The 25,372-nt window shown below is 46.3% G+C and overlaps 11 protein-coding genes across 11 annotated transcripts; 2 read left to right on the top strand and 9 right to left on the bottom strand.

Annotated features, from left to right (window-relative positions):
• Nucleotides 1–16: 16 nt before the first annotated feature.
• SERLADRAFT_469278 (uncharacterized protein) lies at nucleotides 17–771 on the bottom strand (the record flags this gene model as incomplete). Its single annotated transcript, XM_007319102.1, has 4 exons — nucleotides 17–288; nucleotides 336–519; nucleotides 570–618; nucleotides 677–771. 4 exons carry the CDS (start codon nucleotides 694–696, stop codon nucleotides 233–235), a joined length of 309 nt encoding a protein of 102 aa, XP_007319164.1.
• Nucleotides 772–1,109: 338 nt separating this feature from the next.
• Nucleotides 1,110–1,582, bottom strand: SERLADRAFT_469276 (uncharacterized protein; the record flags this gene model as incomplete). Its single annotated transcript, XM_007319101.1, has 2 exons — nucleotides 1,110–1,364; nucleotides 1,421–1,582. One exon carries the CDS (start codon nucleotides 1,575–1,577, stop codon nucleotides 1,422–1,424), a length of 156 nt encoding a protein of 51 aa, XP_007319163.1.
• A 111-nt stretch (nucleotides 1,583–1,693) lies between these two features.
• Nucleotides 1,694–3,824, bottom strand: SERLADRAFT_438711 (uncharacterized protein; the record flags this gene model as incomplete). Its single annotated transcript, XM_007319100.1, has 5 exons — nucleotides 1,694–1,720; nucleotides 1,772–1,877; nucleotides 1,937–2,011; nucleotides 2,664–2,866; nucleotides 2,919–3,824. 5 exons carry the CDS (start codon nucleotides 3,822–3,824, stop codon nucleotides 1,694–1,696), a joined length of 1,317 nt encoding a protein of 438 aa, XP_007319162.1.
• Nucleotides 3,825–6,167: 2,343 nt separating this feature from the next.
• SERLADRAFT_469275 (uncharacterized protein) lies at nucleotides 6,168–7,171 on the bottom strand (the record flags this gene model as incomplete). Its single annotated transcript, XM_007319099.1, has 7 exons — nucleotides 6,168–6,332; nucleotides 6,386–6,517; nucleotides 6,576–6,628; nucleotides 6,679–6,799; nucleotides 6,865–6,936; nucleotides 6,994–7,053; nucleotides 7,117–7,171. The coding sequence occupies 6 exons, from the start codon at nucleotides 7,138–7,140 to the stop codon at nucleotides 6,416–6,418; spliced, it is 432 nt and encodes a 143-aa protein (XP_007319161.1).
• A 120-nt stretch (nucleotides 7,172–7,291) lies between these two features.
• Nucleotides 7,292–9,313, bottom strand: SERLADRAFT_391309 (uncharacterized protein; the record flags this gene model as incomplete). The annotated part of the gene is made up of 6 exons (XM_007319098.1): nucleotides 7,292–7,496; nucleotides 7,550–7,898; nucleotides 7,964–8,632; nucleotides 8,712–8,912; nucleotides 8,987–9,105; nucleotides 9,163–9,313. The coding sequence occupies 6 exons, from the start codon at nucleotides 9,229–9,231 to the stop codon at nucleotides 7,461–7,463; spliced, it is 1,443 nt and encodes a 480-aa protein (XP_007319160.1).
• A 2,818-nt stretch (nucleotides 9,314–12,131) lies between these two features.
• Nucleotides 12,132–14,011, bottom strand: SERLADRAFT_469268 (uncharacterized protein; the record flags this gene model as incomplete). Its single annotated transcript, XM_007319097.1, has 4 exons — nucleotides 12,132–13,141; nucleotides 13,203–13,462; nucleotides 13,518–13,892; nucleotides 13,954–14,011. 3 exons carry the CDS (start codon nucleotides 13,643–13,645, stop codon nucleotides 12,204–12,206), a joined length of 1,326 nt encoding a protein of 441 aa, XP_007319159.1.
• A 117-nt stretch (nucleotides 14,012–14,128) lies between these two features.
• Nucleotides 14,129–16,103, top strand: SERLADRAFT_469265 (uncharacterized protein; the record flags this gene model as incomplete). Its single annotated transcript, XM_007319096.1, has 5 exons — nucleotides 14,129–15,009; nucleotides 15,069–15,087; nucleotides 15,137–15,158; nucleotides 15,215–15,593; nucleotides 15,651–16,103. The coding sequence occupies 5 exons, from the start codon at nucleotides 14,218–14,220 to the stop codon at nucleotides 16,014–16,016; spliced, it is 1,578 nt and encodes a 525-aa protein (XP_007319158.1).
• A 130-nt stretch (nucleotides 16,104–16,233) lies between these two features.
• SERLADRAFT_469263 (uncharacterized protein) lies at nucleotides 16,234–16,568 on the bottom strand (the record flags this gene model as incomplete). Its single annotated transcript, XM_007319095.1, has 2 exons — nucleotides 16,234–16,337; nucleotides 16,384–16,568. One exon carries the CDS (start codon nucleotides 16,554–16,556, stop codon nucleotides 16,386–16,388), a length of 171 nt encoding a protein of 56 aa, XP_007319157.1.
• A 296-nt stretch (nucleotides 16,569–16,864) lies between these two features.
• On the bottom strand, nucleotides 16,865–19,178 carry SERLADRAFT_361831 (uncharacterized protein; the record flags this gene model as incomplete). The annotated part of the gene is made up of 9 exons (XM_007319094.1): nucleotides 16,865–17,286; nucleotides 17,351–17,611; nucleotides 17,680–17,778; nucleotides 17,832–17,960; nucleotides 18,028–18,121; nucleotides 18,178–18,488; nucleotides 18,553–18,619; nucleotides 18,698–18,761; nucleotides 18,831–19,178. The coding sequence occupies 9 exons, from the start codon at nucleotides 19,039–19,041 to the stop codon at nucleotides 16,939–16,941; spliced, it is 1,584 nt and encodes a 527-aa protein (XP_007319156.1).
• A 194-nt stretch (nucleotides 19,179–19,372) lies between these two features.
• Nucleotides 19,373–22,534, bottom strand: SERLADRAFT_469259 (glycoside hydrolase family 18 protein; the record flags this gene model as incomplete). The annotated part of the gene is made up of 20 exons (XM_007319093.1): nucleotides 19,373–19,726; nucleotides 19,794–19,843; nucleotides 19,904–20,051; nucleotides 20,116–20,173; nucleotides 20,234–20,385; nucleotides 20,452–20,602; nucleotides 20,662–20,698; nucleotides 20,758–20,777; nucleotides 20,828–20,868; nucleotides 20,922–21,005; nucleotides 21,074–21,087; nucleotides 21,142–21,231; nucleotides 21,287–21,350; nucleotides 21,399–21,579; nucleotides 21,635–21,718; nucleotides 21,770–21,851; nucleotides 21,905–21,912; nucleotides 21,968–22,117; nucleotides 22,174–22,310; nucleotides 22,410–22,534. The coding sequence occupies 18 exons, from the start codon at nucleotides 22,046–22,048 to the stop codon at nucleotides 19,644–19,646; spliced, it is 1,428 nt and encodes a 475-aa protein (XP_007319155.1).
• A 602-nt stretch (nucleotides 22,535–23,136) lies between these two features.
• On the top strand, nucleotides 23,137–24,885 carry SERLADRAFT_415928 (uncharacterized protein; the record flags this gene model as incomplete). Its single annotated transcript, XM_007319092.1, has 2 exons — nucleotides 23,137–23,306; nucleotides 23,357–24,885. 2 exons carry the CDS (start codon nucleotides 23,295–23,297, stop codon nucleotides 24,875–24,877), a joined length of 1,533 nt encoding a protein of 510 aa, XP_007319154.1.
• Nucleotides 24,886–25,372: the final 487 nt, after the last annotated feature.

The raw sequence follows: 25,372 nt of genomic DNA, 5'->3' as shown, positions 1-25,372 counted from the left end.
TAAATGATTTGAGCGGCCTGACATGAATGCAACTGATGTATTCGCCCCCAACACGACTCATCAAGATGAAGGTTGTTTACCTTCTGTTTTAGAGGTTGAATGTCCAGGTGAACTCGTGGTTAATGCGTATTACAAATGACTGAGACACTACACTAACATCAAAATTATGATTATCGCCAACAACGCGACCATACAATAATTTCTAAATACAAATGCACAGTCAATTATACGATCATTGGGGCTTGTTAACTTCCTGCTGAGTTTGACCCTTCTCGTTCCTCGCATTTCCTAAACACAGCTCAGCACCCTCCACTTCGAAATTGCACTGCACTTACCTGTAGCCTGCTGAGTTTTGTCGCCTGTCACAGCTCCAACAACCGAGTCTTTGTAACCCCCTACTCTATCTGACACGCCCTCTGCGTACCCTTGGGCTTGAGCAGCATTGTACTCGGCCTCGCCCTTGGCATGCTCTTCTTTACCCGTTTGCTTCCAGGATTGAGCGCCAGTCACATCTCCAACCTTTCAGACGTTCAGATATCTGCTGTAGGATTTAGGCACACATTTCTTACAGTTTCGACAACGGTACCCTTCAACGAGTGATACTGGCCAGAGGCTTTGCTGATATTCGATTTCTACATGTTAACCAGAGAAAAGTGAGAGGGAAAAATGGACTGACCTGGGCTCTTGGTTAGACATTATGAAAAGCTGATTGTGTTTATGAAGATTGATAGAAAGGCAGTTGCAGTAATAATAGAGTGCGGATGATGGGGAGCGATCGCTTTTGCGAGTGGGTCTTATATATTCTGAACAGCGGAGCCCCAATAAGGAAAGTGTAGTGGTTGACAGTGACGTATGTTTGAATCGTGATGCCATGACGTAGAAATGACGCATCTCTCAGCAAGCCCTATCCCCACGATGTAACAGAATTTCGTCTCGCAGACCAGCAATTTGACAGTAATGAAAATCAGATAGTGCTCGTCATTATTGGAGCAAACGGGATGCAGAATGGAGCACCCCATTTCCAGCTGCTCGTCGTGCGCACAGCGGGGGCTGCATGTGATATACACTGTGGGCAGTGTCTAAGTGCAAGTCGAACCAAAGGATTTACTGCAAATAAATCGAAAGATACTCGTAATGTTACAACGCAGAACCTACTGAATGGCCCATCTGTCAGTCTGTCACATCTGTCAGTGTACCTCTGTGCATCCCCACGGGCGAAAATATTTGAGCCAATTATATAATCCGGAAAGAACGGTATTATTGCAACCGCATGCTGAGAAGTGGATGAAAAAATAATGGGTGGTAAATGAACGAAGCCCAAGTTGAGACTGTTCAGTCAAAGAGAGGGCACCTCATGCATATGCCTGCCAAATAAAGTTAATGCAACTTGGGTTTCGTGCGACGGTGAGATCCACATCACCTTACGTTGGAATCACTACGGACGATGAGTTGCGGAAAGAGAGGGAGACAACTAAAGGGGCATAATGCGGTAAAGCCTGAGATTGAGAGTATTGTTCCTGACGAAATCCACCAAGTTTTTTCCGCTTACTCGTCCCTGGACAGTGCGTTGGTGACATCGCTCAAATCACGATTGCCAGAAAGACCGGCCAATATTTGATTCAGTCAAGGCACAGAAGAGCTGGAGGTTTTATGTTTACGTCACAAAAAGAAAACTCAGCTCGATCTGTACAGCTCAAGCGCTGTCGCGAACATTACGGGACTGCGGAACTGAAAAGAGAGAATGGGATATGCCGAATTCATATTGACATACCACGTCCTCGGTATCTATCACAGAGCAAGTGATGAAAGCGTCGGCATCGTGCGCTTGACTGTCTCGCAGACCTCCTTTCTGGTTACCGGCCGGACGTGCTGCGTACCTGGATTTATGTCAGCAATATGTCTTGTGATTCCCTGCGTCTGAGAACACTCAACTTACTTTGTATACGTTGCGCCATTTTGTAATTTATTGTTGTTAAGTAAATTATGGTATGGCAATTTGTTAGAGTCCATCCTAAAAGCCAAGTAGTGAGCAAAAACAAACTCGTAAAAATAAATGGCTCAAAAGTTTTACACTCACGATTTAGAGAAGTGGGTAAAGTTAAAATGCCCGAAACATTGCTTAGAATGACAGTGTTTTGGGGATGAGAATGTGTTACGCAAAAGAGACCAGCCTTCTTAATGACCCCAGCATTACACGAGGCATTTACCCATGTGCTTTTGGCATGCATAGGCGGTCTTGTTATCCGTTGAAGGGGGGCAGTGCCGACCGGTTGTGCACCATATGCACTTATATGAAGATCCACTGCCATGAGGTACTGCGATTAAGATGAGGAATTTCCTTACACATATGTAATCAGCCAATCAATGGACTAGTGGCTTATCGCTGGATACCGCTATATCCTTAAGGGCAGGCGGTGAACGGAGATGAAGTGTATTGTGATTGCGTCGACGGGGTTGATCACAAGATAATCTCGAACTGTTGGTACAAAGGGTGGCAGGACGCCCTGTAAAATATAGAGCGAGCACGGTATTAACTATCTAGCCTAACAGTGAAGGATCAGACATATAGGATGACCCATGTGTGAAGAAACTCACCATATCGTACGGAAAATTACACGTCTCTCCACGCATTCTCCGAAATAACATTACTGTCCAGCGCGTACAGACCACGGACAAATGTCATTACCGTTCTTTCAAAATCAATGACGAATATAGTGCGTGCTATTGAAGGGCAGTATAAACGCAGCTCGCTAGCCAGTGCACGCAGTCCTGCAGGATTAGAAGGACATGGATCCCAGTCAGAGACATCAACCTCAACGCATTGGAGTTGAGGAAAGCGTCTGAGAAACCCGTAGAACTTCAGACGCTTTGTACGCGAAAAACGTAGCAGCAGCAACATAGAATGTTATGGGACAAACGGTTATTGATACGTATGCGATAAAATAGTGGACAACTCGGACCTCGGAACCAATTACTGGAAGCACTAGAGTTCCCAGATAGTGCAACTCTTGGACCAGGTTTTGAAGCTCCACCACAGAGCTAAGAAGCTCCATGGAAAAATATTCAGAGTAGGAGGAATCGGCGATATCGAGCGAGACTAGAGGGCACGTCGATAAATCAAGTTTCGAAAGTAATGTTGCCATTTCCTCGCGCTTCTCGAGAAGTACGGTGCGGGAAAAGCAAGTTTTCAAACGAGTGATTGGGCGATTAGGAACGAGTGCACAGGCAGCTTCTGTAAAGGTGCATTCCAATATGGAAAGATCAATGAGGGCATCTGGGCATAGGCTAGATGTGTCGGAGGATGATGCAGAGTGAAAGGTGCGGTTGGAAGCGTTATAATCTACGATGAATAAGTCGACAATATCGGGCTGGTTATTGAGAAACGAAACAAGATCGTCATCCCACTGGAGATCACAGTGAAAGGTGCGCAGACGAAAGGTGCAATTTCTCAGAATCCAGGCTGATGAATCCCAGCTACGGTCCATGTGAATATTGAAATAGCGGAGCCTCGTAACCTTCTGCAACCCGAGAGAGACAGCGAGCCAGAAGGGGTGGGAAGAAACAAGACTGCTGTCACTGTCGCCGTTTTCCTCGTCCTCAACATATATCGTCAATGCTTCGACCAGAATCGCGAGACGTGGGCGATCTGCGAGGAGATTGCAGAGTGTCACTGTGTCAGCGGTATTTTTCATGTAAATAGTATTATAGAGCGCGCGTTCCGCAGCACACTGGAATCCTCTGGAAACTCTGCACAAATTACAGATGTCGGTGCGATTTCCCGCATACTTCACGATGAGACGATGGGCCTCTAACGACAAATCCATGCGAGAGCAAGCATAAAAATGGTCTAAGTCATGGTTATACTAGCGCTCATGTAAGGGGGGGGGGGGGATTATAACTCACAAACTCCACGAAGGAGCGCAAGAGAGCGTTTAGATAGTCAAGGTGGTCAATTATGTTGTTTTCTAGAGGGAGCTTGCATTGTATTTGGATACAAACAATGGTGTATCAGCACCGTGGACATGGATTAAAAGCATAATAAACTTACAATTCAGAATCAAGATATTGAGCGTTGAGAGCTGGAAATGTAAGTGGCACGGAAAGCGATAATTTAGGTTATGATGGCGACAAAGTGGTAAATATCAAGAAGTGGTATAGCCAAGTTACTATATTTATGTAGAAGTAGCAAGATGACCCCTTTACCTGAGGGATGGAGTCAGGGAACATTCCGGATTCAGATAGGCACAATCGCCCCGGCTGCACAGTCCATCTTGAGTGCCGCCACCGCATCAGTGAGCCCGGGACCTCATTTTTGCTAGTATCCTGAATAGTGTTCTCGCAGCGTTGAGAAGAAACAACTTTTGACAGAATCGGGACAATTGAAATTGCCATCGGCGTGCTTGAGAAAAACACGCGGAAATCATGTGGCGGTCGCGTGCGACTTTACCGTTAGCCTTGACTTGACGACGAGAATATAACAGACCCTGGCCGTGTTTACATCGTTTTCCAGTTTCCACGTTGAGCTGCATGAATTTCACAGCTTCGATGCAAGGACCACGACGGTAGTGCTGCCATCGGGTTTTCCGGAAGCAGATTGGGCAGCAGTGTCCCCGAACTTCGATCTTCACATGTATTGACGTTCTTCTCACATTGCGAAATCTTGGGTATAAGGTGCTCTATCATCTGATGCTTCAGTTACCATTTACCTCGACACCCTATGATCGCCTTTCAACTACCACTGAAATTGAACCTAAGCGACTGTCGAAGGAAGCAAGTCAATGCAAATAGAGGGTAGCATGATGTCGACCCTGTGCTTGTAAAATATTAGAAATTGGTACTGATGCGAAAAGTGATACTATTCCACCATCACAGTAAGATCTCGAGGGAGACCCGGCAGAATCTACACCAACGGCGGCGGATAGTGCCACAACGCCGAAGCCAAGGTTTGTTATAGATTTCTTCACATGTAAGCCAAAAGGTAGTGCAATTCTCCCATGCAAAGGGTTAATAAGCTCCACTCAGGCTTGGAATCTAGCCCGCATATTATGGAAATGGCTCCACGATAGTAACCGCTGTTCTTCTGTAAACTAAAGAACTCAACACGTCAGATACTGACACGAAGAGACAAATCAGGGTGGGACGAGCCTTGAATTTCTCCGCCTGTTCCCTCGCCTGTGGGTCTAGAAATTGTTCACAGGTCGTTATTGCCCTTCCATTAGCACGTTCTAGTGACTTCGGAGGACTCTGCTTTGATTGTGTATAATATTTTCCATCCGGGATTTCTTCTTCATGGGTTCGGTTCAGAAGACTTATATCACAGAAGTTCAGCTTTTATACAACGCCACAGTAGAAAACATGTCGAACAAACCTGCATTGAAGTTCTTTTTCTCTTGACCATTACCATTTCTGGAGTGATTTTGGGGCGAAGAAGAATCCTGGGATTACTGAGGCCATCCTCTGCTCACACACCCCTGCTCTCTTGGATAATTTCCCCACTGGATGTCATGTCGACCGCCGGCCTCGAAACTGTCGCCTTCGCACATCCTAAATCCTAACGCCACTCAACAGTGCTCGATAGAAGTTATTTCAGTATTGTAGCCGTCTTGAAAACAGCATAACGATTACACGAGAAGCCAGCTAAGTGCCTCTTATCCAGTCAGCGCATTTCATTAAAATGGTGAATCAGTATGTCGGTGAGTGAAATCACGGAGCCAGTATACGAGGGCCAAACACGAGAGTTACACACACATCCACACCATAGTCGATACCGACACAACCATTTGCATTTGCAAAGATATGCTCACCTGTTGAAGCACGACACATGGACAGATGGGAGAAAGTTGTCGCGAGGTTTGAGGCCGAAACGAGTCATGACGAGATATGTCAAGTATGAAAATTCCGCTAAGAGCTTGATAACGTAGTGTCTAGAATAGTTATGCGTGGGACGGTACTTCGATAGAATGGAGTTTCTAATCCGATTTCCAAACGTGGAAGAAATTTCTGCAGTGCTTCTCTCAAAAATACTATGTCAACAGAGCGAAGAAACTCACGTGGCATTAAATTCCTCCTAAGAAAGAGACGCTCGGTACCTGCAAGAAGGTGCGGAGTCGCGACCTTACTCACGATTCGGATTTAAGTATGCTATTTATGGGTGACAATCGAAAACAAAACGATTTCATTCGCTACACTCCAAAAGAAATTGAGTGGTGCGGGAGCCCAAGCAGCGTCACGCTTGAGAATAATCCACCTACGAGGGCGGTGGACAGATAAGGGGAAGGTAGTTCATAGTGCAATTACGATTATGATTGATATGATAGAAACAAATAGGCCTGCTAACGCTACCGTTAATAACTGATATCTGGGCTGACAGCAAGTGGCTGAATACCTGTAATCACTTAGTGCAGCACCGGTCTCGTCATTCCAGCTTTTCCAGCTCCTCAAGTCGGGATAGAACGACCTCTTTGCTGGTTTCCTCAATCTCACCAGCCAAGAATATCTCATCCAAGATCGCATATACCTACATGCATGTGTTTATGTGGGTCATAAATACACATCTATGACCGAATGGTACGCACTTTATAGAAATTAAACACTAGATCCAGCTCACATACGTTATCGAAAAATGCATCTGGGGCATAGAGCTTAACATGAATCTCTAGGTAAAAAATAAAGACATACCTAGGACTTCGACAAATAGATGGATGGCTTCGAGATACGCAAGCTCATTATCGTTGGCGTCGACACAAACACAAAAGAACAATCCAGCGTAACGTCTGTACACCACCTTATGGCTCCTGAACTAGCATGGGTTCGAATATATGATCAATATTTGGATACTGCCGTTTCGCCGAATCTACAACATACCTCCACAAAATTTGATTGATATTTCTGGTCACGAGGAGCGATCAGTCTATGAACTTCCCCCCGAAGTCTGACCTGAGTGAATAAAAGTTACGATCGTGACCATGCAACTACTCATTGCCTGTCACTCACTTTCTCCTCGTCGTCGTAAGGTACATACCATTTGGACAACCGCGTCTTGCCCTGTCGATTCTATGTAGGCGAATATGTGTAAGGTATGCTCTTCCCGTATCCATTTGGCTGCAAATAACAGACCTGAACGAGAATAAATCTTATCATGGTATTCGAAAGTGTTCAGTGGTCTCGGCAAATTCCTTCCAATGGTGCTTGTTTGTTTATTTCACAGGACAATGCCAAACAAGTGCATATTCGGACTAGGCCGATCTATCGCGGTAACTTTCCATCGGACTTATGCTCACAGTACAAAGACGAGGAAAACAATTGTAAACGATTTTCTCAAACTATAGAATCCATTCTAAAGAAAAAGCGACTTCAGGAATTGTAAATTAACCATGTATGTGTCAATGGCAAGGAAGAAAAACAAGGCAAACCAGCGACAAAGATATCTACGATAAAACGATACTATTTGTCCAAAATCATCAACGCTCCGACATCTGGGCGAGGTAATCCGACAGCTGAATTACGCGTCAGAATACAGATAAACCTCGTGAATCAGTTATAAACGAACCTTCAATGCGCCAGCTCTGATACTCTCTCCTACATTCTGCACATCAGGGTTTGCCATGACTCTCGAGATGGCATCTCTTGCAGCTACTTCAAAGCCGGCGAGACTTCCATCGCCTAACATGCCCCCATCAGGACCACCAGCCCGTTCAAATTCATCCTCTTCTTCACGTCCGAAATATTGGTTTGAAGAGATCGAGGTTGCTCCCTGGAACGATTGCAAACGCGAATGAGCCTCAGAAACAGTGTTCGGGTCGTAATCTTTTCTGCCGAAATACATGTCTGATGAAATCGCTTTCTGGTTACCGAATTTGTCACGCGCTGTAGTAGGCGCATCGTCGGCGCCAGATGAACTATGTATGGAGGGTCCGTCAACTCACATTCGCTGCCAACACATGACACACCAGGAAAAGCTTACCTCGCCTTCGAAGTTGATGCAGCGGCAGCGGAGGGAACAGCACCAAAGCCCAATTTACGGAAGCCCATCCCTAGTCTCTCTAAGTCCTGGCTATTACCCTTCTGTATATCTACTTTACCAGGAACAGCATTTGCCTTACTCCCCACTTCGGAAACCTTGGCCTTGGCCTGTGAGGCTGCTTGTACCTTCCCCGCTTCCTTTCTAGCTCGTTCTTCCTCCTCCTCCCTCTGTCGATCATATCCTAGTTGTTTGATCCGTTCGGCTTCCTCGACAGCCTTTCGCTCAGCCTCAGCAAAATCTATGGGTGCTGCGGCTCTTTTCGCGCCAAGGCCACCGAGTTTAGACTTTTTGGGTGCTGCAGAAGGGGCGATAGTCGAGGAGGTAGTGCTAGAGGAGTTTAGGCGAGATGCACCAAGCTTCGCAGGACGTGCAGCTGGCGTGGAGCTGGAGCGAAGGGACGACGACGTTACAGTTCGTGAGCCTGCAGGGCCTGCAGAAGAAGGGCGGCCAATTACAGGAGGTGGGGTAGTACCAGTTGACGGACTTGTTGATGATTTTGGAGTGGCAGGTTTATCCCAGGATGAGAAAAAATCTTCATCTTCCTTTGATTCGGTAGAAAGTACGGACGGTGATGCATCAGTGCCATCAACGACCACACGGGCAGGGAATCTGTGAGCCACAAAACAGCAAAGTAAACGGGTCACAAGTAAACTTAAGAGGTGTTACTCCAAAAAGCGAGATATCGCACCTAGCAGCATCCTCTTTGACACGTTTGGCAAGTTCTTCTCTATACAATTCTGCCACTCTACCAGAATATTTCTTCTTTTGATCTGAGTCACTCAGCAGGGAAGCACCTCCGTGCCGGGTGAAAAATTCCGTCGCCGACGCGTTGCCGCCCACCTTCATAGTCCTTAGCTGATTCAGCTGCCAACTATCAAGATTAGTCGATCTACAATGGCATCCACCGAGTGATTCTTGAGTATTACAGACAAGGCGATGCCAGAATTTAAAAATATGACGAACCGGACGAAACTAATGTGCACGCCCATGTTGCGATGCACGCTAGAGCAATCCAGGCAGATATAAACTCCAAATGTAACACTTGACCATGTCGGATTTCGAGCCTGGCAATCGAAACACATCTGCAGACATAGTAGCCAAGTTATCAGTTTCGCTCATGAAGTCGGCGGCTGCCATACCTTGTTCCCTTTCTGTGCTCTGAGCACCTTGAAGACTTGTTCAGTCTCTGTCTTGCCGGGGTCTGCCATCCTTTCAAAGGTGAAGATTTTACCTGGGTATTTGATGGTTATGTGAAAGACAGTCCAAGAGCGCTGTCGTCGTGTAATATCAAAGAAGAGATGGGGTCCTCCGACACTCGTGGCAGTGACCTGAAGTGACCGGGGTCTCCAGCATGTCAGCGTTATCGCACTACGAACTTCGCATGAAGCAAATCATAACATATTTTCTGTAGGGATATCGACTATATAATACAAGCAAACACTGAGGCGATAAAGAGAACTAAAACAAATGGTTCCAAATGCCCGCAATCAATAACATTCCCGGAAAAGAAACTTCAGTCCCATTTCACACGAAATGGTCCAAGCTAAACATTCCTTTGTGAAGGTCTGATTAGAGGAGACTAGGTCCAAGCGGCATCCCAGCAATTTACGAACACTTGAGCGATACTACTTGAGCGAGTGTGTCACTTTGTGTAGCGATCCTCTGGCGTTCTTACTTCCACCAGCAAGCAAACATGCCCGTATATGTGAACCAGCGAAGCCTCGTTGCCATATGCGATGTACGGCGTCTCGACGTCAACTACTGACTTCATACTTGCCACCTCCATGATGGTGACGCAAGGAGCATCACGGGGTCCAAAGTCGCATTCATCCTCATAGTAGTAATCGTTATCTTGACAAGCAACACTCTCATCGGGAAATGTTTCATAGACTTCCCCGACAAACTTCACTCTTCGTGAACCATCACGGCTAAACATCTCCAACACAATGTTCTCCACTTCGGGATGAGAGAAATCCACGACATCGTGAAGAAGTACGTGCACTTTCGGCCAGCTATGACTGATGTCACGGTAAAGTACTTGGAGAGTGTATGGCAGAGAGAGCTGGTCACAAAGCTTGGAGATGACAGCATCTGATCCTTTCAGGCAGCAGATTTTGGATCTCCGTTTCCGTTGTGACAGGGTATTGGTGGCATAGGCCAAATCCAAGATAGCCACCTTCCGGGAGGACGTCTGGATCACGAAGGAGGTCCATCAGTGCGTCCTTGAGGTTAGCTTCGTACGGAGATGGGGCAGATCGAATCGATGAGTTGATATGGTCACAGAAGTAGAGGTTGTAAGTCAGAGTGACACGATAACCCGATTTGACCAGGGTAACCTCGTGCTCGACATCACTGTACAATGCAACATAGCCAACACACGGCTCAGAGGCCTCTGCGATAACTTTCGCTGAATCAAACGTCCATTCATGTTCGCCATGACGCAGAAGGAGTGCACCTCCGTCGTGTGTGGTTGGGAAAACGATTACCAGTGAACCGAACATTGTTTCACCGCGTGGAGTATCTTTGTGTACCTTGAAAAAAGAATCTTGGCCTGTGCATTCACATTCATCGCAGTGTCAATACGCCACTCGGAGACCTATGGAAAACTTGCGATAATACTCACCATACACGTTTAGTTTGTACATTTCAAGGCGTATACCTCTATCCTCGTTGTTGCCTTGTAGCAAATCTTTACGAATCACATCGATGAGACCTGCGCTCTCGGCATTGAATTGCGTAGCGAAATCAGTAACATCCAACTTTCCAGCCTTTCTATAAGATTCGTCGTATATATCCTGTTGGTTAACGCCAAAGGTAGCAGGCTGGCACGCGCGTGCAAGATAAGTCAACTCGACTGAAAATCTCCTTTCAGATCATACACGACTTCAATATGGGTCAGAAACTCACTAGGAATGTTCGTTGCCCTGTTTACCGTGGTAGAGCACAAGTTTTTCGCTAGGAACAGCACAAGTGCCACTGCAATACGGAGCTCGGCCGGCAAGGCAAGCTTTCGATGCTGCGAGTTTCTTTTCCATGGTAGGGAGCAATACGTGCGGTGTCGTTCTGCCATATTTTTTGTGGCCTTATATGCTAAGGAGAAGTCCTCGTCGCGTAATACGAGTAGCCATATCCCATGCAATCCAGGGATATGCCATATCACTCGTCACGATACGAACCACTTTCTCATGCACCGAGTCAAAAAATCAAGGATTTCCCATGAATATTAAAGATTCTGACTCGAACAATCGAACAAGGACTGAACACGCTTTTTGGAAGCTGGAACGAGGCAGATGGGCCTGAGTCATTCGACTGTAAAATAACAAATAACTGGACCCACCGAACTGTATCGGAAATCTACAAGAAGTGCATGGAGAGGTTGAGTCAGTCATATCGGCAGAGGCAATATACGATATGTTGCGGTTCTCTGAGATTCTGACCGGTGTACATAATCTTCGCCCTATGCAAGCGGTCCGGAGGCCCACTGGCAATACATGGATTTGAAGGTATGGAATCGCTGCTGTAGAGGACTATCAAATCCTTTGTTCTACCTTAGATTTATTGTCAGTATCGGTGCTATGTAATTGTTGACATACTGACCATGATCCTCCAAAGCCGGATACAATTCAAAGGCGTGTTTTATTAATGCAATACCCGACCTGAAAGAGCAGGTTACGACACTGTCACGGTAGTCTCTAGTCGTAAGTATGGGCTGTATTGATAGTGGCAGAATTTCAGTTATCAGTAGACCGTTGAAGGATACTCAAGAGGCGGCTTGGCCGCAGACAAGCAGGTACTACACCTTGTTTTCCTTTGTTAGGATCCAACGTTATCCTGGTGCACATAACCAGAAGTTGATCGTGCGGCATTAGACAAATACTGCGATTGTTGATGCTTTACCGGACATCGTTCACTCAAGAGTATTGAAGTTCTGACCACAACTCATTTTTGTCCCTTATGGCTTGTTCAGCGTGCGTGCAATTACAATTTGTATAGCCTGAGATACACCTCCCGAGAATGTCAATGTCACTGATTGTGATCAAAAGGCCGACCAAAAACAATAGTTGAGCGATGATTCTTGCGACGACTCTTACTATAGACCTCTTGTATTTTCACGAGAAATGAGTACTATTAATGAATTGTTGTCTATGTAAAAACTTATAGAAACGCGACAATTACATTTTTACGCATGTACACTCCCGCAATTATGACGCGCCACGACATGATTTTCTGATTTCTTGATAGCCTCCACCTTGACCATCAAACAGATATGTCCGTATATATGACCCACGGATGCCTCATTGCCGTATGCGGCATAGCACGTCTCTATCTCCTGCACCGAATTCATGTCCACAACTTCCAAAACATCAATATACTTTTCTTCCGAGTCCGAGTCCGAGTCTGAGTCCGAGTACATGCTCTCGCCAAGCGGCACGCCGCCTTCACCCACGAACTTCACAACCTGCCCGTCATAACAATTCAGCATTTCTTTCACAACATCCTCTACCTCAATCCAGTTACGCAAGTCAACGACCTCGTTGAAAAGTACATTTGTCGTTGACATGGATGATTCCCATCCAGGGGAACGATAAAACACTTTGAGCGAATATGGTAGGGCGAGCTGGTCGCATATGCTAGCGATGACAGCATCTGACCCTTTCAAGCAATCAACAAGGTTCTGGATATCCGTCTCAGAATTGACAGGATACTGATGGCGCAGCCCAAATCCAAGATAACCACCTTCTGGAAGAACACCAGGGTCGCTAAGCAGGTCAGACAACGCAGCCTTCATGGTTATTTCGTAGGAAGTTGGTGCTGGATCTACTGAAACCATAGCTTTGGATTCGTCTTCGAAGTAGAGGTTATAAGTGATAGTGACACGATAGCCCGATTTGACCAAGGTGACTTCGTGTTCAACGTCGCTGTAAAATGCAACATAACCGACGCACGGCCCAGAGGCTGCTGAGATAGCCCCGGAAGAGTCGAACGTCCACTCCTTCCCACCGTGTCGCAAGACAAGTGCACCTCCATCGTGGTTGGTAGGGAAAACAATGACCAGAGATCCGAACATATTTTGACCGCGTGGAGTATCTTGATGTGCTTTAAAGAAGGAATCTTTTCCTGAGCATCAATACAACATCAGTGTGCTGCCCCAAAATATAATTTGAAAAAATTTACTTACCATAAACATTCAACTTGTACATCTCAAGGCGGATGCCTTTATCTTGGTTACTGTCCTGCAGTAACTGCTTTCGAATGACATCGACGAGACCCACACTTTCAGCACTGAACCGAGTCGCAAAATCGGTAGTATCCATCTTCCCAGCTTTCCTATATGACTCGTCTAACACGTCCTGTTGATTAACGCCAAAAGTAGCAGGCTGGCATGTCTGTGAAAGGAGTTCCAGCTGTTCTTCAGACGCGCGAGAAAAGTTGATGCGACTGTATATGCCTTGTCAGAACCTCGCAACTTCCCTTGACTCCTAGTGAAACTTACTGAGAATGCTCATCATCGTTCTTTCCGTAGTACAACACAAGTTCATCAGGAGAGACAGAGAAAGTGCCACCGCAATAAAGGGTGCGATCAGCGAGGCACGCCTGAAGTGCTGCGATTTTGGCTTGCATGATGTATCTTAAGAGCTTTGACTATGCCAAAGTCATGGTTTTAAACGGACAGAGGCCCCTATCACGTAAAGAGCGGTTAGAACGGTTGGTTTGCCATGTTTTGGATTGGTGAGAGGTTTCACACGGAATGAGTCGACAATTTCAAAGCGTGCGATCAGAATAAGTATATTAGCATGATGGTTATGACTCGAATAAACCGAGCAGGTGCCAGTGCTGAATTATTACGTCTAGAAGCTGGCACGAGGACCTACACGCGTACGAGTCACTTCAGCAGAAGATCATCGGACGAACAACGTTTAAAAACTTACCAAACCTTAGCTTCATAGACCGCTACTTAAATCTTGACTAAAAGCGCAATGCCGATCCGAGCCTCAAAGAACGAAAGCCAGGATGTCCGTGGCAGAAGTTGTTGTGGTCTGTTGTTATCTAAAGCTGGCAATGAATGGAGCCGCAAAAACCAAATAGTCCACGCTGGTATCCCTGACAGCCAAGGTACTTAACTTGTAGTACTTAACCAACCAGTACTAGTGCTTCATCCTGAGCTTGAGGACCATTCCAAGCAACAATCACAGATGGGTTCCACCAAACCACTATGGACCCGAGAGCAGGTCGCAGCTCAGATTGTGGCTGGCAAAACGCTGGTCATTTACAACAAGCTACTTCTCTCCATCCCCCAAGCATGGCTGGACGCTCACCCCGGTGGTTCTCTCGCAATTCTTCACTTTGTAGGACGCGATGCAACGGATGAAATAGACGCGTACCACTCGGATATCGCGTTACAGCGGCTACTCAAGTACTATGTAGTGGGAACGGTGGAGACGACAGAGCACGGCTGGGAACCATTCGTTCCACCCACAATGATCGGTTGGACCAGGAAAGCTGGTAGAGATGGTAAACTAGAATGGTTCCGCGAAGCAAACACCGCGCACAGCACCGTCCCTTCTGAGGTTCTTCTCGTCGGCACAGGCGACAGCACGCTGGCACAAACTCGCGGACCAACTATGTCTGATCTAATTCTTCCTCCAACTGAGTTATCTCTCAAAGTACAATCACAGCACTCTGCAGCTTATAAACGACTTCACAAACGTATCATCGATGCTGGTCTATATCAAACTCGCTATGCCACGGGCTATGGCCCTGAAATTGCTCGCTATACCCTCTTGGCCATTGTATCGGCTGTCGCTTATACCCATAACTGGCTCATAACAAGCGCCGTCTGTCTTGGTTTACTATGGCATCAGCTTGTCTTTACTGTACATGATTTGGGACACATGGGCGTCACGCATAACTGGACGGTAGATCGTCTGATCGCTATCATACTTGCAGATTTTATTGGTGGCTTGAGTGTCGGTTGGTGGGTTGATGTAAGTCCCAATTTTTATTATTTTAATACAACTGTACTTTTTCTCATAATTTCGACAAGAATCACAATGTACATCACTGTACGTCTTTCCTTGTCACCTTAGTTTGCGTCGCTAACTTAGGCTATAGTGGTAACAAACCATCCTTCACAGTTGGTCCACTTTTTATCATTTACCTCCCTTAACGTTATTCATCCTCGTTTACTAGCGATCCTGACATCGAACATTTACCCTTCCTGGCTATATCGACTGCATTTTTCAATTCGTTATGGTCATCTTATCACAAACGTATCATGACTTTCAATCGCTTTACTGCTTTCATAGTTTCTTTACAACACAAGCTTTTCTATGTCCTTTTGGGGTTCGGTCGGTTTAACCTATATGCGTTAGCCTACGGATTTCTATTTCGGAAAGCTTTCGATCACAAGCGAGCCAAGGGCGGACGTTGGTCATGGTGGCTTGAAATTATAGGCTTATTATTTTTCTGGACCTGGTTTGGAGCGGTGTTGATAGGCTGCGGAAGCTGGTCTAAAGCGTTGACTTATCTGCTGGTCAGTCACGTCGTGACGACTCCTTTGCACGTTCAGGTATAAATATCATTTTCAATCTCGTCATGTTGTGTGGTTCTGACCTGTATACTGCAGATCGTCCTTTCCCATTTCTCAATGTCAACCGAGGACCTTGGACCTATGGAGTCGTTCCCACACCGTCAGCTGAGGACAACTACGGACGTCATCTGTCCCCCAGCACTCGCCTTCCTTCACGGTGGCTTACATCTTCAAGTTACTCATCATCTCTTTCCGCGTCTACCACGACATAATCTTCTCCAAGCTAGCGTCTTTGTGAAAGAATTCGCCAAGGAGCAAGGGCTTACTTACGCCGAGTTTGGGTTTGTGGGTGGAAATAAGCAGGTACTCGATGTCCTCAAAGGTGTCGCGGATCAGGCCCGGATCATGAGTATGGTAACAGAGAGCGAGATTAGAGGTGCTATGGAGAAAAAAGGACAGTAGTATTACATAAGTGGACTTTTTCATAAATTGAGCGCTGTTTAACACCCTTTTATCTGTATACTGAAACTTCGCTTGCAGTTCAAGGTTAATTTGAATGAGATTTAGAGGCCCGTGAGCCATTTGGGCTCGCGTTTTACGCGTTTTACACTTCTACAGGTGTTAAGGAATGTCTCAAAAGCTCGAAAGACAAATCGACCGTTTCACCATTTCGAAGAATTTGTGCACAGCAGGCAGTCATCTTTCATCAGGATCTTTTCTTACTAGGAAACTTGAACAATATTAAAGGCATAGCTGCCAGAATATCAGGACGTCTTCATAAAGGCAAGCTTTGTATCTTCGCACGTGCTCTCGTTAACATGTTATTCAGTATTAGACGGCTCTGGAAAGGCCGACATACCCCATGGTGATGTTAGCCACACTAATGTGATGTGTCACCCCAAGGCCTAAAGGATGGTACAATGTGAGGTGTTCTTGGTCACTTCGACCTTGCAAGTATCGGAAAGTAAGCTGGACCGAGGCGACAAATGGACGCCCCTTCATTCATGGTCGTGGATCCCCTGGATCGAAAACATTGGAAGCACTTGCGTTGACACGACGAGCTTGAAGTCCTTTTTGTCATGATTTGGCATGTAGGTGGTTCGACATAAGTGATACGTATGCAGGGAGAGCTCTTTTTTTTTGCAGCGTTTCGGCGCCTGTCCCACCGACAATCGAGTAGACGTCCACGACACCATGTATAAGCTGCAGCGACTCTGTCATAAAGGCGGCAGAGGACTGGCTATTGTTCCGAAAGCTAGATGTTGTCGTTCATGATAGGTGGAAAACAAAATGCGTAGACTATACTTCATCGTCCTTCCAAAGCATTGTGTATTTAAGGCAAAGAAAGACCAGTTAGATATTTTACTCGGTGTTACATAGGTATTCAGAGTAGAGTGAATGCAGAAAAAACAGCCAAGAAGAACGAAAGACTCGACAGCAAGATAGAAGATCCGAACCTCACCGCTGACGAAGACTTGGTGATAGTCCCATTCCCAGGATCAGTTCCATTTACAACGCCGGAAATGGCCAGCTCGAACATCTGTGAAGCTGCCTGGCCATACGAGAGATTGCCATACTTGTATGCAGGAACTTCGTGTCCTGCGCCGTAAATCAGAACGAAAGTGAAATTGTCGGCGTTCTTGATAAGACCTGCTTCAGTCCCGTTGACGACGAATGGGCTGAACTGTTGCTGGGCGTACAAAGCAGATGATGTTGTGTTGAGGCTGTTGATCTAGCATGCGAATATACCGCGTCAGGTTATCTTCAGTAACAGTTGTTTCAATCGTCGCACTCACCATTGCCTCAACTCCATCATGGTTCAATATATAATCAGCATCTCCGTCGTATATCAACACCCTTATCCCACTGTCAATGACAGATTCAAGATCGGGTTTAGACGTCCTCATCCAATCACCAGTACTGGAAAAATTGGCATAGACCGTATCATTGGTTTCTGCCCATGTAACTGCAGCGCCGATAGTACTTTGGATGCCTGCAAGATAGGAAGTGAGATCCGGAGGGTATGGGTCAGGGTTTTCTGCCAAGATGTAGTAAACCTATAAATTATGACGATAAGTTAGAAATCCGACATGGATGACAATCAAAGAAAAAAGTTATTGCGCACGTCATAGTTCCCAGCTAAAGGTTCGAGTATATAGTTATTGCAGAAGTTTTGTGCGCCAGAGCATATCGCATTGCTCCCATTGTTGTTGCAAGCAATGATCTGAATCCACGAGTAGGCATGAGCGGATGTGTGTTTCCAGGAGAAACACATACCTGATCTTCACAGCCACCGGATTGGGTGTATGACGTGTTTGCTTGTTCAATCACAGAGCTATTCACCAATGGATGGTAAGAATTATTTCCAGCAAAGACAATATATTGTGGATATTGAGTAATTGGATCCTGGAGGTTCGCAAGAAAAGGGGGTTATAGGAGGCCCGAATCCAAGTCCTTGGTAGCATAAACTCACAGTCAAGCCATCGCCAATGGTAAGGACCTTCAGATTGAGGTCAAGACCTGAAACAGAGCCGTTCGCAATGGCTTCGTTTTGTGAGAGGAAATACCTAGCATAAGAGAACTCGTTAGCCGTTTTCATACCTATGCAACCTACTGTACTTACGATGCAAAAGTAGGCCCATAGTGGCCACCATAAGACTCAGTCGAAACAACCAAATCACGGCCTTGGTAAGTCGTAAATCTCGAGTCCTGCAGCCATATTTGCAAGAACGTCCACACGTCTGCGGCAGCTTCTTCAGACGTTCCGACGGTAGTGACTCCGTACGAGAATCCCACGCCGATGGGTTGGTCAATGTACATCACATTGGCATTGTTGTTCCAAGAATAGGGATTGAGCGTCACACTGGAACTGTCATTCGTGATACGGCAGGGACCATTCTCCTGGAAAAGACCCAGCATGCTGGAGGAGCCAGGCTAAAGAGAATAATAAATATCCTAATATACGACGAGGCTTCGAAATCAGAATGAGGGCACTCACGCCTCCATTGAACCATAAAACCAAGGGAGCAGTGCTTGGATTGCTCCTAGCCTCGAAGAACCAAAACCTAAAATATCAAACGCGATTTCTATCATATCAGCAAAGCCCATGCAATACAACGATGGCATTGAGACGCGTGACTTACCACATACTTTTGTTTGTTGCAATGTCCCCATACCCGGCTGCTTGATATACTCCAGGCGTTGTTTCTGCCAGTACGATGACCAAGAGTGAGCAGGGGTTAACGTATAAACTTTTATCGAAATGGATGGACGTACCACAAATGCTAGAGTTCTCAGAGGTAATACGCAGTTTTCCTACAGTGGGAGATGATGAGTTAGTGGTCACAGCTGCGGCGAGGTCTCTAGAAGATAGTCTCTTCGCCAAAACACCACCTGGCACGCCATTCGCCCTAGGTACTTGACCAGCTAGCGCCACACAAAAGTAGGCAGCTGGTATCAAGAATTCTGTGAATGCCTTGAATCGCATGGTGGCCCAGGCGTGACCTAACTTTCAACAAGTTGTAAGTGGGGATTCTGACAAAATTGCAGCACATGAGAAAAAGAGAGTTTATATACATAGATACGATCAAAGCATGGGCGTTAATTCTTTGTCTAGTGATCAGTAGACGTGACTGCGAATTTGAGCATGTTGCATGTATTCTCCCACTGGTGGTCGGAAACACCGGTTTTTGAGGCGGTGGCCGATTGAAAGGCGCTTATCGTGAACTTCGCTCCGTGGGAGTGAACGTAAGTACAGGGTCCCGCAGTCTGCAATCAATACAAAGATTTGCACAGGCCTCATTGATCCAAGCCTTTATGAGAGTATTAATGAATTTATTGATCCCAAAATTTAATAAAAAAACAAAAAGGCGTAACCCAAATCATCGCGGATTCATAACCATATAGAATCCCTCATTGCTCCTTTCATCACTTCTCATTCCATCACTTCTCATTCCATCACTTCTCATTCAGTCATTTGTCACGAGTCATACAACGGAGATCCGGGGGCACTGCAAATGAGCGCAAAAAGAATCTCGCGAAAACGTAAACGTCGTATTCTCCTATTTCTCCTTTTCAGCACGTGCAGACTTAGAACCTGAAGAATCGCGACATCATTCGAGCCGCGGTGGTAGTCGTGCAAGAGCTAACTTCAGTCCAGCTTCCAGAAGTACCTATTTTTTTTTTAGATCAGTATCAACATCTTGATCATCTGGAGCATCAAATGGAATTCCTGCTTACCAGATGGAATGTTGCTCTCCGTCCAGTAGTTAGCCGTGTAGATGTTTCCGCTGTAACACAGGTTTAAGTTAGGAGAGTTCCTGAACTTCTCAAAAATATATGAAACTTACTTGTAAGATACTTCATCTCCTGCAGTGTAAACAGCTGAAGATGACCAAGCGGCTATGCCACTGCAGGCCGTGCTCGAAGTAGCGCTCGTAGATGCAGCACTGCTGGTGGACGTTGGTGTCGCAGTGGACGTTCCAGTACACACACTAACTACATAGAGGGGAAAACACATTAATATCAACAAAAACTGAGCATATGCAGATGTTCTTCTTACTGGCACTCCAATCGCCGCTGCTCGAGTTACTAGGGGTAGCATTGGTCCAGTAGTCAGCCTATTTGAGCAGCACCCAGTAAACGCCGAGATCAAATGTTTTTAATGTACGATTTCTCACCTGCCACATATAGCCATTGTACGAAACTTGTGAGCCTCCAGTGTAATCACTGCCCGAGACATAAGCAGGGGCAGTGCAAGCAGGATAAGTGAATCCGGTGGCTCCAGCAGCAACAAGGGCGTTCTTGATCCCAAGATCGTAACGATCGTTATCTGGCGTAATATTCATTCGTTGATAAATAAGAAGGATCAACTGCTCGACAGAGGATGGAGACTGACCGTATGCTTGAGATGCATCCCACAGCATCACTCCACCAAACGATGGGAAGCTTTTACGCATAGTTGTGGCGATCGTGCTGAGATTGGAGATGGATTGGTAACCTGTTCCTGCAGCTGTACTGGAAGCGGGTGCACCGACGTAGATTTTGACCTGGTTTCCATAATTTGATATCAAGATTCCACTCTTTATAGAAATGAAAGCAGACATACATCGGGGTTGGGGCTAACTTGGCTGGCCCACATGTCCCTGTAAACAAGAAACAAATTTCGTATGCAGCCGCGTACTAGAAAAATGGATACCCTTACCATGTTCCAAAGTCCCAGTCCTAAAATGTTTGTCAGACACCGGTCACAATGAGCCAAAGTCAAAACTTACTGCGACGACATTGTAGTTCTGGAGTCCGCACACGTTGTTGTCTATAGCAATACTTAATAACATGATAGATCGGGCATCTAGACCTTGTACTCACAGAACTGGACGTAGATAGCATCGAAACCAACTTGATCGATCACAGAACCAAGGTTCTGGTCCGGGAATGGGCATTGGGGTGCAGCTGTGAACAGACAAAAGTAAATAAATGTCGGTGACGTCCTTAGAGTATTGCCGACTAATGATGTTCACCTGTGATGTAGTATCTTGAAAACAACGTCAGCAACTGAGATTGAGAATATTGATAATTGTACACTTACGGCTTGCTGGCGCCGCTAGACAAGCTACGTATCTCGGTGACGAAGGCAGCGTAACCTGTAGATCCGCCGTTTTCGATGTCCAGGTCAACACTGAATGGAACAAAAGTGAGATGGAGGTTCAGTCGAATTTCACAAATCAGTTTACCCATCAAGGACCGCAGCTCCGAAAGGCCTGGTGGTGCTGGTTCCACCCAAGTAAAGGTCCCAAACTTCGGATCATCAGTTATGATACATTGAAGCGGCTGAAAAAATCTCACTAGTTTGAGCAAAGGTCTGTGCCTCAGTATCATCCGTGAAACCGACACTGCCACCTGCACCACCAAGGGAAATAGTGACGATCTTCCCCTGAGCCTGGCAGTATTCGATGTCGGATGCCAAAGCAGAACAGTTTGCAAGTCCGGTGCCAGGGAAAGTGGCGTTGTCCGTGGGGTTACATGTCTGACGAGATGAGTTAGCACGCATACATGAAGCGAGAGCATCGAGAAAAACATACGTTGGCGAGGTTCATAGAGGGTAGCCCACCAGTACCGAAGAAAGTGTTCACGAATGCAACGGGTATGGCATCGATTGCGTCATCCTGTCGGAAGGATCAGAAGAGAAGATAGAGTGATTGAGCTAAACTACTCACTTGGCAGTAGTACGAAATCGGTTGTTGGAACCCGGCCGTCCCGGTAGGATTGGCAGCGCCGTAAGAATTCTGGCCCCAGTACCTGGATACTTATAATGAGTAACTCGTACCAGTGCGGAGGTAACTTTATCATACACTGCGACCTAAAGTGAATGTGTGAGCTGAGGAAGATCGCGATAAGGGAAGATAGCTACGCACGTTATCATAGTTAGAGCTGGTGAAAGCATGGACCTGAGCGAGGTATATGCTTGACGCAATGAACGCTGAAAGAGGGAACATCTTACGCAAAGGGCGGCGTTAGAGTATCGTCACGAACTTAGTGGGAGGAAGAGGCAAAGCGTCCTGCTTCTGATGGGAGGTGAGATGGGATGCTTTTAAATGGGCTGAGCGCTATAATGATTCACCCAGTTTGTCTGAAACCGAGATACCGCTTCCTCGAAAATAACGCATGTGAACGCTGCAAGCAAGACGCGCAGACAGATATACAAGTGCCTATATCAGGACAATACAGAGGTCCGCCATGAAGATGGATCGATAATGACTGATAGAGTAAATGAACGCATTGGCCAACATCAGCATTATGACAGGGACAAGAAGAGAGACCACATGCAATGATACTGGCATCAAACAATGCACCCACGCGGAAGATACGCTTGCCCCTCTATTGCGACACGAGGGCGAGCTCAAGAAAGCTGGCCGAGCACACCTAAAAGTGCCTGTCTTGCTGGAGAGGAACCTGCAAATGTGCCATATGATGGATGCATCACGGATACGAATGGGATCTGTAGCCCCAAAAGCCCAGTTCCTGTGTTGTATGTTTAGGTCTCAGTACCATGAGGACTCTCGTGCGAGTCCGAACCTAGTATCACGCTGTGGCTGCCCCAATCCAGCCACGTCTCCATACCACCACGGCAATTAAAAACAAAGCTTATTTCTTGACACGTCACAGCAACCACTCGAAACATATGCATATCGAGACACAAACATGCCCCAGGCCCCATAAAACATACCCACTGGCGTCCAAAGGCTTCAGGAGAACATTACACACGATATCGCTCACAATCTCAGAATGTTTCCCATGCACGAGTCTTTATCGTGTTAAGAAGCCCGGTCCGAGCCCAGAGAGCTATTAGAAGCCATGCATCTTTATCTCAGCATGCCCGAGCCAGAGAACTGCTGCGTCGAAGGTCTCACTTCTAACGGCACAGGAACACCAGGTCTTCTCGGGACCATCTGCGTTCATGATGCGGTGTTCTTTGGATATCTGGACTGAGAAACACCGTTACGGGACGACAAACAACATGAATAGAAAGATTAATGTATCGTAAGGTGTGGGAAAAGGAGCTTTGTCGATGAAGGGGCCTTTTCGTCTATGTCTGCCACCACGATTGGTGGCATGGCCACTAGCCATGCTATAAAAACCTCTCTCTCGTCAGCGTCTGGTGTACCTCAATTTCATCCCAACTTTAACTGATTTCACGTCCATTTCTTGGAGATAGCTCACCCAGTTTATTCCTCCAATAGTATGAACAAGCTCGTACGTAACTTTTCCGTATCTTATACACGATCTTATCAACGTCACTGTAGCCTTTGAGTAGCCTTACAAACTTACCACTAGATATTGCTGAACGCGGCAAGAATCATGAATTTGCAAATGCAACGAGTTACCCAAGGTCTCTGGGACGGTTAAATATCCCATACCCCGCAGCCCTATCTAAGGCTTCAACCCATTCACTACCTACTGAATTACTCCTCGGGATTTTCAAAATGCTCCACGACGATTATTACCTGACTTGTTTCGAGCAAGGGGATTATCAGACTCCTTCTTCTTACATGTACATTCTCACTCACGTATGTACCCGCTGGCGGGACATACTGTCATCAACCTCGGAATTCTGGATCAAATTTGTCGCGGTGGTCGATTCTCCTCCAACGCCTCTTTCTGTGGTCTCATCTCTCCTTGCGTGGTCCCGTGGTCGTCTGTTTGATCTCAAAATAACAAAAAGGAAAAACACATTCAAGGGTGAAGACCCGTCCGAGAAAACCCGAGTCAAGGCCATACTTGAGCTTTTGCTTCCACGCCTTTACCGCTGCAACCAGCTTGATATCTCCGTTATCAAGAGCTCCTCGCTTCCCAAAATCGGGTACGATCTATACGGCCTAGCAAGTCAACTCAGATGTCTTTCCTTGAAATGCCGCGAGGATGACGAAGCGGGGACGAATTACGACCCATGTGTGCACCCAAAATTTATGTGCCCTGTTCTCTGTTACCTAGATATCGATGGGCGTAATTTCCGTATCGCGTGCATGGAAAACTCTGTTTGGTTCCATTCTGCTCTTGAAATTGCCATCTCAACTATTGGATTCGAAAAGTATAGTCGTGACAACTTGTCAATCGTTCGTGCGCTCGATGCACTTCAAAACGTTACATTTCTCGAATCCCTTACCCTCAACAATGTGGAGATGGTTTGCGACTGGGACGAGGACCTTGAACCCCCTTTATTTGAATTCGAAGACTTGAAGACTATGCATCTGCACAACATCAGCAACTCCGTTCTGTCCGGACTTCACCACTGCGTGCTCGCAGACCTTGGAACAGTACACATAACCAAAGCTATGTTAACTTTTCCAGAGCTACTCCCCGACTCACTCTCCCTCGAGCTTCGAAACGTCACAGCGGCGAAAGACGCCTACGAGGATTTCTTCTTTTGGTACGGCTTCCACCTTACCCTCGGGTCCTCTTCCTTTGTCGACGACGCCTTTTTACACGAAATGTCCATTATTGGAACCGAGGACCAAGACGGTAGATTTATGTGCCCGATGCTCCAGTATCTCTCCATCGACGGTTGCACTGGTTTCTCTGTCGAAGCACTTAAAAACATGGTAGCTGCGAGACGAAAGGCTGCAGATGACTACGATGCAGACCAACTCCAGCAGACCCTGCATAGGGTCCCAAAGCCTGTACACGCGATCAAGACTCTGGCAGTCGTTGGATGGGGTCCTCGGCTATTGCCAGAAGACGCGGTGTGGTTTAAGGAACAAGTGGGGAACTTCTATTGGTGCACGGAGCAGCTGGATGCAGCCTCGTGTTTGTGCGGTGGGTTGTGAGGATGATGAATAAGGGGTTTGGGGTATAAAGCTGGAATGAGCATTTGTGCTACTGCAATGGAGGATGCACCCTATAAGTGTACTCCGCATTGTTCATGTAAGCTACCGTGTCCTTCGGTCTAATTCAAATCAATAACGATCTAATGTAGACTATTGCACTCATGACTGAATCGTGAGACTAGGTAACCAATTACTGCCATGATGCTCAGTACTCAACATTGAGATTGTGATAAGTGCATACTAGCGTTTGTACCAGCGTGTCGGGAGCATTCTTGACTATCTTTTGACATTCCCTCGTTACGGTCACCATACATGCACATCCATAATTGGCTTTTCTCGAAGAACAGCTATTAAGACGCACGTTGTACTGATCGGCGAAAATGGACTCCCAATCTAGCTAAGCCATTGCTGAATGTTCGATCGGGTCATAATGTTAGAAAGGAAGTCTTACATAGGAGGCAGCTTTGAATCGTCGGGTTAGTGGGGTGCAGTGCC

The sequence above is a fragment of the Serpula lacrymans genome (genome assembly GCF_000218685.1).
Source record: "Serpula lacrymans var. lacrymans S7.9 unplaced genomic scaffold SERLAscaffold_8, whole genome shotgun sequence".
In the NCBI taxonomy this organism is placed as follows: Eukaryota; Fungi; Basidiomycota; class Agaricomycetes; order Boletales; family Serpulaceae; genus Serpula; species Serpula lacrymans.
This window is presented reverse-complemented; position numbering and strand designations above follow the sequence as displayed.